Raw genomic sequence first — 12,952 nt, forward strand, 5'->3', positions numbered from 1 at the left:
GGGGTACTCAACCACTGAGCCAGATACCCAGGCCTTTTTCTTATTTCATTTAGGGACAGAGTCTCACTGAGTTGCTTAGTGCCTCGCTTTTGCTGAGGTTGGCTTTTGAACTCACTATCCTCCTGCATCAGCCACCTAAGCTGCTGGAATTACAGGTGTGTGCCATATATGTTGAGACAGGGTCTCACTATGTTGTTGAGACTGGCTTTGAATTTGTGATTCTCCGGAGTCAAAGCCCAATCCCAGCCTCCTGAGTCACTGGGATTACAGGCATGTGCCATCGTGCCTGGCTCCTCTTAGTTTTAGGACTCCACATTCCCTAATATAACCAACTGACTACACAGATAAAATTATGAGGTGGTGTTTTAGTGAGGTAGCTGTATTCTTTCCCCTGTGTAACTCTACACTAGGTATTGTTGAGGTATTTTACATACATTAACTCCAATTCTCACATTAACAATCCCATAGATATACTAAAAGCCCCATTTGCACATGAAAAATTTGGAGATGTTAATTTACCCAAGGCTATAAAGTCTGTAAGAATGACTCCCTATCTGATACCAAAAAAGATATATTTTGTGACAGAAAAGCACCGAATATATTTTATTTGAATAAAGTTATTTAATCATTACTCTTATACTTAAAAGCTCTTCAGGACTTGAATGTGGCTCAGTGGTAGTCTTTTTCTGGTGTGTGTAAGGTTTGATCCCCAGGAAGTCAAAAAAAAAAAAAAAAAGCTGTTCAACTAGAATTTCTCTGTATGAATATATAGATATTCTTTATTTAAATAAACATTTTATATTTACATTGAGAAGTAGGCTGATAATAACAAATCTGAACGTTCAAACTTAAGAAATATTTTAAACCATCTGGTAAAGCATGATAGTGAGGGGGAGGCAAAAGGACAGTCAGTGTCGGTAGTGTAGATAATGAATGACTGGGTCAGGAAGATCGGGACTGATTCAAAAGGAAATAAAATGCTAATACCTCCAGAGGACTTCCCCCTCCTCCTACCTGTTGCCAAGGTTCCTGCCTCCAGGGAACTGTTTCTCCCTGCAAGCAGTTATTAATGAATATCCCCTGGGTCACCCCTTCCTGCCTATATCCCTAGGTAGCTTCATCCTCACCCTTAGTCACTCCACCTTTTGGTCACATAGACAAGATAAGAGGAGGAGGGGGCATGAGAAGAAAGGAAATCTATAATCTAAAAGGGGCAGGATATCCCCACTCCCTCATGCACCAACTTGAATTCCCTTCCCTGAGGAGGAGTCTCTGTCTCTCTGTTCTATCCTTTAAATAAAACTTTTTGCGCTTGCCTCTGCATTTCTCAGGTGTTCAATCTTCAACACCAGGAGAAGAGGACTCGAACCTGATTCTCAACAAAAAGAATCCTCTCCGGAGTTCCACTGAGATCATCGCTGAGGTAAGCTCCTTCCCACGCATCCCACATCTTTCTGAGGTGCATCTTTCTGTTTTTCTTTCTTTCTAGAGGACAATAACGGGCACCCATCAGCTAATTAAATGCAGGTAGTGCAAGCTGCCATTCTGTAAGACTTGATAACAGGATTCACAGCCTAGGTGGCTTCTAATCCCCTGTCCTGAAGGTCAGGCATATTGGGTTCTGCCAGGCTCAGAGTGAATTTGGCGTGAGTACAGTGTCTCTAATCCTGGTATGCTTTTGGATGCATGGAGATGGACAAAGATTGGAACAACTGCAAGATTCTTGCTGGGCTGCTCCCTGGTGACCTCAAAGGTTTCTCCCAGAACTCCTCTCCTGACCGCCCCCCATGGAGTATCCTGCAGAGACTGGTGAAAGTTCCAATAACACGTGCACCTCTGAATGAGCCATACTCGCTCCTCCTGAGCACTCCCGGTCTCTCACTGATGAGACTCTAGCTGTTCAGACTCTAGGGCTGAGAGAGAGACATGAAGTGGTTCATAGGGAAATGCCTGGATTCCCTTTGTTCACATATTAAGCCTTTACAAGACTGCAGGGATTTCCATTTTTGTTTCGTGCTCCTGTGTGCTCTGCTAGTTCCTTTGACTGCAAAAAGGGAGATTTATAACCACAGCCTTCTAAAGATTCCTTTGGCCCACAGCAAGCATAAACTTTTTTATTCTAGCCTTTACCCCTAGTGTTCTTCTGCTGCCAAACATGGTCTCAATACCACCTCTGCAGCTGATAGAGAATCACAGCCAACAGAGGGAAATGTAAATTTTAATACCATTCTACAGATGAGCCTATTCTATAAAAGAGAAGGAAACAGTCCAAGGTTCCTATGTGCAGGTCTAACAACTTCTCAGACCTCATTTAAAAAACCCTAATTGTTACAAGAATGTAAATTAGACTGTTATGATCCTCTATTCTAAGTGAGGCCCAATCCCCCAACCCTGCCAAAGTTCATGAACTCATGTGAGGCTCAACACAGACAGATCAAGATGCATTTCAAAAAGGGGTCCCATGTTCTTCCAGGGAATTACAATTCACAAGGTAAGGGTGGATAATCTGGAGGCTTGCAACTTTTTCATGGTCACCCATGAAAAAGCGCATGGGATAACCAGACTGATAAGGCAGCAATTAAGTCCAGAGGTCATGCATGGAAGGAGGGGTGAAAACTGCTGACTGCTAGAGGTTCCAAGAGCCAGACTCCAGTATCAGGGAGACATTCCCTAGCCAAAGGGACAGTTCCCCACTGCTTCTGTTCTCTTCATGTTTGTTTTCACGTTGTGACTCAGAGGGGAGCTTCATTCACAAAAGCAATGGGACATGATGTCTCATCATTTTCTGCATCCAAACCTGGCCTAATTACCAACTGGGGAAATTTTAAAAATGGTTAAAATGTGCTATGCATGAGATTTTGCTCAAAACAGCAGCTTACTTTGCTTCTGCCAGATCTCTATCTCTCCAAGGCTTGTGTTTGAAATGTAAATTGTGGAGGCCTGCAGAGTTTGCAGGGCTTGTAAGGCTTGCAGAAAACTGATTTGGGACCAAATAAAAAAAAGTGTCACTTTTGAATTTGAGCGGCTGTGGGACTTAAATCGCTGGCTATCTTACCACCCTGTTTTCTTAACAAGTTCCTCCCCAAATGCTATGGCACAGGAAGGGAAAAAATGGAATGATCTCATATTTACAAGTCTTCTTTACCTTAAAATCTTTACCTGAGGATTTCAGGATTCTCTCATTCTTTAAATATCTTAACTGACCAATCTGAGCTAAAAGGTGAACTCTGATCTGATGAAGATGGCCTGTATGCTCCTTTACTAGAGTAATTATGGCCTTGTCATTTTTTTAGAACTCTTGTTTTTTAAAATTCTATATTTCTGAGCTCATGGTTTTATGGTAAATTCACATTTGATCTCTCTCTCTCTCTCTCTGTTCTATCTTTTAAATAAAATTTTTTGCGCTTGCCTTGGCATTTCTCACATGTTCAATCTTCAACACCAGAGGAGCAGGACTGAACCTGATTCTCAACACAAGTATCAATAATGCAATTCAGTTTAGTAAATTTCCTCCCAAAGGAAGTACAGTATTTAAGTCCAAAGGAGAAAAGTTTAGGATTTTTTTCCATGAGGGAAATTCCCTTGTGATGGTATAGGTTAGAAGTAGACATTAGTGAACAGGAAATTCTGAATTGAGAGAAAGGGGAGGGAGAGTTAGAACACTGAGAAATGGATTTCCAGAGGAGCAAAATAAAGCACATAATCATAAAATAGAGAAATCAGGCAATTAAGCAGATAATTAAAGCAAAAAACCTTAAGTATATAAACCATTACCTCCAATCGGATATTTTATTTGCAAATTTTTATATAGCTTAAAATGTAAATGTGATTTTAAAAATAATCTATTTCAAGGTACTTTTATAGATCTGGCCTCACCACGTTAATGTCAACTCCTGGAGCAATTTGCCTTCTAGCAGAGTCTTCTGCTGTAAATAAGTTTTAATTAATTGCCTCTCAGGAACCTTTAATAATCAGTGAAAACTGGGCACTGTGGTGTGCACCTGGAGTCCCAGTTGTTAAGGTGGGAGGGTAGAGGATGACTTGAGCTCAGGAATTTAAGACCAGCCTGGGCAACACTATAAGATACCATCTCAAAAAAAAAAAAAAAAAAAACCAAAATAGACGTTCTCTATTACAAAGGAAGAGTGTTTTGATATAGGTCTTAGTCTTTCATCAATAGAATTTAAACAATTACAATACTGAGCAAGTAAATAATTTATAAAAATAAATGGCTACAAAAATAATGGATCCAATGATTATAAAATAAAACCAGTCTCAAGACTGTACAGTTAGACTGCTATATTACATCCAATTTTTAATTGTAGAGAACCCAAAAATAACTATAAGATATGTCTTATATTGCATAAAACTCAGTTGGGATGTATTATCAAATTTTAAAATGTATTTCTGAAGCCAGGAAAAGATCTTTTCCAATAGAGTTATCAAAGGATATCTTCTTGGATATCCTTCTTGAAAAAGCCTGGGCTGTCTTTTTTATACACCCTCATATAAAGAAATGCATTTCTTTATTACACTATTCATTGTAATGGTTTGTTATCCTTGTTTCTTATTCTTTTTGCATTATTCAGCTGTTACATTATAATCTGCTTGACACATAGCAAGCTGTGAGTGAATGAATGAATGAATCTTCACAGAAAAAAGATAAATTTCAATGGAAGTAATTTAGTGGACACTGTTTTGCCTGACCAGAACTTGTCCTGATAGGCAGTTCTCTGAAGAGAAAGTCTTTTGATTCCAGATCCCTAGAAAAGCTTTTTTTTTTTTTTTTTGGTGCTGGAGATCGGAACCCAGGGCCCTGTGCTTGTAAGGCAAGCACCTTAACAACTGAGCTATCTCCCCAGCCCCCCTAGAAAAGCTTTTACTCCTGACATTTCCAAGGTCTGGATCTTCAGTTTTTCCTCTAATTATTGAACTTCCTGTCAGGAGACACACTTTTCTGCCTTAAGTTGATTGCTTGCCACCGAAGAATTCTTACAAAGGAGCTCTTAAAATTGCAATCAAAGAACTAATACAATAGGCATAACTGTATCATTTATTCTTAGCAGAGGATGAATTTTTACTGCCAGTCTAAATCTGGTTCTAAAGGGAGGGAACTACTGGACTTGTAGGGAGGCCCACTTACCTTATGTCTAAAAGGATTCTCAGTCTAAACCTTCCTGTGCCCAAAGGGGAAATTTCAAAAGTAGAAAACTGTTGTTAAAGATAATAGTACTCAAAAGTCTATGAGAGGAAAAAAAAAAAAAAAAAAACCCTTGGGAAATTTTATTAAAAATATAGCAGCTGGGCATGGTGGTACAGGCCTGTAACTCCAGTGGCTCTGGAGCCTAAGGCTGGAAGACTGAGAGTTTGTCAAAGTCAGCCTCAGCAAAAGCAAGGCACTAAGCAACTGAGACCCTGTCTGTAAATAAAATACAAAACAGGGCTGGGGATAAGGCTCCGTGGTTGAGTGCCCCTGAGTTCAATCCCCAGTACCAACCCTCGCCCCAGAAAAAAAGTTAATGAGCACATACACATCTCTTGAATGGAAAGAACTTGTTTGCTTTTTGTTCACAAGACTGACACACAATTTATTCAACAAATATTTGCTGAATGCCTACTATGTACAAGGTATTTCAGTATTCATCAGGAGACAAAAAATAAACAAATAAATAAAATCCTTTCTTTCATGGAGCTTAAATTCTACAAGGGGAAGATTAAAAAAAATAAAAGTAAATTGGCTAATGTGTTGAAAAATAAAAAATAAGCCAATTGCCTAAATTGTCAATATCTTAAGTTCTAAGGGAAAAAACTAAATACAGCAGTATAAGAGGGACTGAAGAGAGTGTAGTGGTTCAAAAAAATATGTCCATAATTTTCTGATATTCTCTTCAAGAGGTGGAGTTTAATTATCTCCTTTAGTGGAGGCCAGATTTAGTGACTCACTTCTAATAAACAGAATATGGCAAAAGCAATATTATATCTCTTCCAAGATTAGGTTATGGAAAGACTGGTTTTCATCTTGGGTACATTCTCTCTCTCTTGGATCACTTGCTCTGAGCTAACTGGCAGTCCTATGGAGAAGTTCATGTGACAAGTAACTGAAGGTGCCAAATGATAATCAGCAAGGAGTAGAGACCTGCCCACAACAATGTGAGTGAACCTGAAAGTAAATTTTCCGGCTCTAGTTCAGTCTTGAGATGGCTACAAACCTGTAAGAGATCCTGTACTAGAACCACTCAGCTAAACTGCTCCTAGATTCCTGATGCTCAGAAACTATGTAAGATAATACCTATTTATTGTTTTAAGCTATTAAATATTGGGGTGACTGTTAAATAGCAATAGATAAATAGTGAGGGCATAAGGGAGGCAGTTTCAGTATTAAGTAGGTGGCCCAGACCTCATGGAGAAGGTGACATTTGAAGTAAAAACTAAAGAAGGGGGATTCCACCTTTGGGTCCCCTTCTCCCACCCGGGAGAAGTCTGCTTTTATTTTTCTTTAACAAAGCTTCTTACTTTCTACTCTTAAAAAACAAACAAACAAACGAAACTAGAGAAGGTGAGGGAGGCATATCTGAGAAACACCAAGGAGGCCTGTGACTGCAGTTGAGTTCTGGAAGTAGTGGTAGGAGAATGAGGTTTAGTAATGGGGTGGTCAGCTAATATACAAACTTAAAAAAAAGATATTGGCTCATCTTCTAGATTAGAGAGAAAACCACTGAAGGTTTTGAGAAGAATAATATTGTGAGGTTACAAAAAAAAAAAAAATCTGCACTGGAATATAAAGAATATGCCATGTATTTAAATATCTTTATTTAATTTTTTGTTGTTATTCACAGATCAAACTCTTTTGTAGTTCAACTTAACAATGTAATGGATAAGAGGGCAAAATATAGCTATAAGAATGGATATAGAGAATTCTGACCGTATTTACTAAAACGTTTACAACCAATTTTAATTCCCATTACATCACACAATTCAAAGAATTGTGGAAGAAAAGCGCATAAGCTTATAAAAGATTTCTTAAATTGTTTACAATGTACAACCTGGCGAAAAAGTATTATCTTTCTTTATTCTTTTAGAATTCTTCCTTCATGTGCATATGTGACAAGTCAGTGTGGTTTATTAAAATGGAGCCAAGACATCACTGATAGATTTTCTCAATACTTATGAAGAAAATAAATTTAATTTATTTAATTTTAAATTCAATTTTATAACTCTCTATCAACATAATGAACATCTATAATAGGGAGGCTTAATCTTACCTGATGTAAGACCTCTTGGATGTTTAGGAAGATATCTCTCAAGGAGACGCTGCATATAAGAATCTTTGGCTTCTTCCAAAGCACACTTTCCATTGTCACTTCTAAATAATGGATCAGCTCCATTTAAAAGAAGTAATTCTGCCACCTAGAAGAAGATTGTTGTGAGAGAGCCCAGACAAAGGGTATATTATTGTAAACGTGTGCTAGCATACAACTGTAAGCAACACCAAATGTTTCTCTCAACAGCACAGTATGGAATTATCTATATCTTTTCCAACAAAAACAAAAAAAAAATCATTTATTTTCTTCATAAGTACCTATCAGTGATGTCTTGGCTCCATTTTAATAAACTACACTGACTTGTTTGCATATACAAGTAATATACAAATCCCTTTTTTCACCAAAAAAGACTGAGAGAGAAAGAGAAAGAAAGAAGGAAGGAGGGAGGGAAGAGGGGAAGAGGGGAAGTGAGAAAAGAAGGGAGAAGGGAGAATGAGGGAGGAAGTAAGTTGGGGCAGAAATGTTTGATTCAGCTGCTGGTGAAATGAAGCTAGCTAATACACCAAGACTTAGAATTGGGTTCTACAGTGGCAAATATAATTTTAATAGGTTCCAGTACATAGTTATATCTTTCTTCTATACCTGTGTATATGTATAGATGGTACTGCCAACCCTTCTCAGCCTGTGAGGGAGGAAGAGGCCAATTCTTACCCTATAACTAGTTTTCTAGTAACCTACTCAATGGAACTCTTCCTGACCATCCCCACACACTACTGCTTCTGCCTTTCATGTACATATGTTATCACAGTGCCCAATATATTCTATATTATATTTACTTCATGCATGTGTGTTTCCTATTGTACTCAAATTTCTTGAGGGTGGGATTATGGTTTCTTTCTATTAAAATTAATTACATTTGAATAGGAAGTTGATGAATACAGTTTTTTAAAAAAGAAAGTTCAGAAGAGTATGCAATGAAAAGTTTCCTTTCTCTAGCCCTGTCTCCCAGTCATCTTATGATTTTTTCCCCTGAGTCAGTCCCAGTTACAGTTTCCTCTGAATTTTTCTAGCATTAGTCCAATCCAACAGGTATGAAAGTATATATACATCTTATGTATAAATAGATTTTCCTTACACAAGGGACCACGTGATAAAAACACTCCATATCTTGCCTTCTTTTCCCCACTTTCCCCACAATGTCCTTGGAGATTGTTCCATATCAATGTAGACTGTACTTCTTCATTTTTTGTAGCAGCTGAGTAAGTCTATTATATGAATGTACTATAATTTATTTATCTAGTACTCAATGCATGAATGTTCAATTGCTTCAAAGTTTTTACTATAGATAAAATGTCTTCATTGTCTTTGTAAACCCAGTGCCTTTCTTGGTATCTGGCACAGAGTAAGTACTTAAAAGAGTTGTTTAATAAAAGAATAAGAGAGGACTTGGGGGGCTGGAGTTGTATCTCAGTGGTAGAGTACTTGCCTCGCACATGTGAGTCACTGGGTTCAATCCTCAGCACCATAAAAAAATAAATAAAATAAAGGTATTGTGTCCATCTAATATACATATTTGGAGGGACTGGGGATGTGGTTCAGTGGTAGTATGCTTGCCTAGCATATACAAGGCCCTGGGTTCAGTCCCCAGCACCATACCACACTCACGCACACAAAAGTAAGAGAAAGGCAGAGGGAGTTTTACATACACACAGAAAGGAAAAGGTGATGTGAAGATAAGGAAGATATTATAGTGATGCAGTCTTAAGGAAAGAAAACTGCCAGCAGCCACCAGAAGCTGAAAGAAGCAAGAAATAAATTCTCCCCTATAGCCTCTGGAGGGAGTAAAGCCCAGTCAACACCTTAAGTTTAGACAAGGGATACTTATTTTGGACTTTTGGACTCCCGGACTGTAAGAGAATACATTTCTGTTGTTTTCAGCCATGCAATTTGTGATAATCATTTACAGCAGTCATAGGAAACCAATACAGATTTTGGTACCAGGAAGTGGGGTGCTCTTGTAACAGATATCAAAAATGTGGAAATAATTTTGGAATTGAACGAGTAGAGACTAAAAGAGTTTTGAGGAACACAATAAGAAGACTTGATCCTTAAATAGGCATTTGGTAGAAATAAAAAGCAGAAATAAAAAGTCTTCATTAAAGACTTGATCTAGTGAGGGCTGAAGAGGCTCTTTACAGAAAACCAGTATCATCATAGAAAATGCATATATAGAGGCTGGAGTTGTAGTTCAGTGATAGAGTGCTTGCCTAGCATGTGTGAGGCACTGCATTCAATCCTCAATCTTCAGTATCACACAAAAATAAATAAATAAAAAATAAAAGGTACTGTGTCCATCTACAACTAAAATTTTTTTTTTAATTTATAAAAAAGAAAATACATATATAATAAACAAAATACTGGTATGGGAAAATGAATATTAACAGTACTATTCTGGCAAGAGCTCAGAAGGAAATGTAAAGCATGTTTTTAGAAACTGGAGGAAAAAAGATCCTCAAAAGATGGATGGATGGATGGATAGATGGATGGATAGATAGATATAATAGCAGAGACTCTAGATGAATTGTCCAACAGTTATATGGAAAGCAGAACTTGTAAGCTGTGAACCTGGACATTAAGCTGAGATTTCTAAGTAAATCATTGACAGTACAACCTGGTTTCTTCTTGAGGCTTATAGTAAACTATGAGAAGAAAAGATAAACTGAGGAAAGAACTGGCAGGCAAAAGTAATAAGCACTTGATAACTTGGGAAATTATGCCTATCTAGATTGGAAAAAATGATAACATCTGGAGATTAACTATAAGAAAGGTATGCTATAAAGGTACTAAGGGTATGACTGGAAAACTTTTTGCTAATACTACAGAGGTGAGGTATGTGATTCACAGATCTGCTCAATCATTTCAGCAGAAGTCAATAATGTAGATAGGATTATGGAAAGATCTGCAGAAGATTCTCTTGTCCAATTGTATATATTCTTTAGATATACTTGGGAGACTCACAAGTTCTTTTTTTGTTCGTTTGTCTTTTAAATGCTGTGTCAGTAAAAACACTGTACCCCTAAAACTAAAAAAGAATGAAGTGAAAAACTGCTTAAATACTACAGGTAGGGAACAGGTCAATAAAACCATTCACCTGAAAATATATGCTACCTTTAAAAAGAGAAGGAAGGATAACACCAAAAGCAGAGCCTCAGGCTAATAGCTAGCAATGAGTTGAGACTGACAACTGGCTGTGATATAATAGAGGCAGACTAGACAGAAGCTTAATTGCTAAAACTTTAATCATCCTGATGGTCCGGAGGACTGTGTATTACCAAGACCATGTCATCTGAGGAGAGACCAGAGAGCAAACTTCTGAGCTAGCTGACTCTGGATGAATGCAGGCCAAACTCATGCACTTCCTGAACTGTGAACACAGTCTACAAGCCATACCAGATGCAACAGTAAAAAGTGAAAACCTTTCTAATTTAGGAAGCTTAACTATAACCTCTGACAAACCAGTAATTGAACACTAAATGATCCTGAACCAAGGGTATTACCAAAAAAGCCAGGTTAAAGATTAAAAATAAGAAAACAATTCTGAGTGGGGTCAAATCACTAACAAAAAGCAAACGAACAATAGTCCTGGTTAGGCATGTGGGTTGGGAGAAATCAACACACAGAATTGCTACTATACTTTATGTAAAATGTCCAGTTTTTAAAAGAGAGGGGGGGGGGAGAGAGAGAGAGAGAGAGAGAGAGAGAGAGAGAGAGAGAGTGAGAGAGAGAGAGGGAGAGATGCAGAGACAGTAAAGTGTGACCTATATACAGGATTAAAAAGCAGCAATAGAAACTGCTCTGAGAGGACCTGTATATGCAGGAAAACGCTCCAAAACAGCTACTGAATATGTTCGAACAATCAAAGGAAACCATGTGAATGGATCTGAAAGAAGGGATGATGACAATTATTCATCAAATACAGAATATTAATAAAGAGACAAATTGTAAAAAACAAGCAAATGGAAATTCTAGAGTTGAAAATTATAATAACCGAAATGAAAAATTCACCAGAGGGCCTCAACAGTAGGTTTGAGTTTCAGAGAAACCAATCAGTGAAGTTGGAGAAAGATTAATAAAGATTATACAATCTGAAGAACAGAAAGAAAACTTCAGAAAAATGAACAGAGCATCAAAGAAATGTGGGATACCATAAACCAGATCTATATACACAGTGGGAGTTTCTGAAGAAAAGGAGAGAGCAAAAGGAACAGAAAAAATATTTAAGGAAATAATGGCTGAAAACTTGATACAAAGCATGAATTTACACATACTAGGAGTTTCAACCAACTCAAATAAACTCTAAACACAAAAGCATATGTATATATATAAACAGTCAAAATCTTAAAATCCAAAGATAATCTTTAAAGCAGCAAGAGAAAAAAGAACTTATCATTTAGATTGGAATTCAAATAAAATTAACACCTAACTTCTTAGCAAAGAAGAAGTGGAGGCCAGAAAGAATGGAATTAGTCAGTTAAAATGCTTTATTAAAAAAAAAGGGGGGGGGATCTGTCAACCAAGAAACTTCTATCTACCAAAACTACCTTTTAAAAAATGAAGGCAAAATAGACATTTTCAGATAAACAAAAACTGAGATAATTTATTTACACTAAAGGTAATTGGGCAAAAAGTAAGTGATAACAGACAATTCAAATCCTTATGAAAAAACAGCACACCAATAAAGTTAATTATGTGGGTATATGAAAGACAATATAATATAACCTCAAGAAAGTGGAGCTTAACTAACCAACTCCTTAAGTGTGGACTACATACAGGATTTCCTTTCAAAGTGTACAGTTATGTAAATGGTGGAAGAATAACTTCACCATGGAAAAATGACAATCCTTACCTCAGCCAAGTGATCGATGTAGTATCAATGGTCAAGTGGAAAATAGTTATATGTCAGCCACAAACCAGTGTGTAACCTGGAGTCTCATATCTAATTGCTGTACTTCTCTAAATCTTAGGCATTTTATTAAAAAAAGAAAAAGAAAGAAAGAAAACACCAAAAGGATTATTTTAAAGATTCCCTTTCTGGTCTAAGATTCTGTTTTTTAAAAATGGGCTAAGGAATTGAATAGACACTTCACAGAAGAAGATCTACAAGCAATCAACGAACATATGGAAAAATGTTCAACATCTCTAGTAATAAGAGAAATGCAAATCAAAACCACCCTAAGATTCCACCTCACCCCAATTAGAATGGCGATTATCAAGAATACGAGCAACAACAGGTGTTGGCGAGGATGTGGGGAGAAAGGTACACTCATGCATTGCTGGTGGAGCTGCAAATTAGTGCAGCCACTGTGGAAAGCAGTGTGGAGATTCCTTAGAAAACTTGGAATGGACCCTCCATTTGACCCAGCTATCCCACTCCTTGGCCTATACCCAAAGGACTTAAAATCAGCATACTACAGAGACACAGCCACATCAATGTTCATAGCTGCTCAATTCACAATAGCCAGACTGTGGAACCAACCTAGATGCCCTTCAATTGATGAGTGGATAAAGAAACTGTGGTATATATATACAATGGAATATTACTCAGCCATAAAGAATGATAAAATTATGGCATTTGCAGGCAAATGGATGAAATTGGAGAATATCATGCTAAGTGAGATAAGCCAATCTCA

At 37.4% G+C, this 12,952-nt stretch overlaps 1 protein-coding gene across 1 annotated transcript in view; it reads right to left on the bottom strand.

Moving 5' to 3' along the window:
* Positions 1-12,952, bottom strand: part of ANKRD31 (ankyrin repeat domain 31) — a 154,584-nt gene that overhangs the window by 71,091 nt on the left and 70,541 nt on the right. Inside the window, exon 12 of the mRNA XM_079146035.1 lies at positions 7,263-7,407. Coding sequence (XP_079002161.1) covers positions 7,263-7,407 — 145 coding nt within the window. The remainder of the gene's footprint in view (positions 1-7,262; positions 7,408-12,952) is intronic.

Source organism: Sciurus vulgaris (assembly GCF_902686455.1).
Source record: "Sciurus vulgaris genome assembly, chromosome: 6".
Lineage (NCBI taxonomy): Eukaryota > Metazoa > Chordata > Mammalia > Rodentia > Sciuridae > Sciurus > Sciurus vulgaris.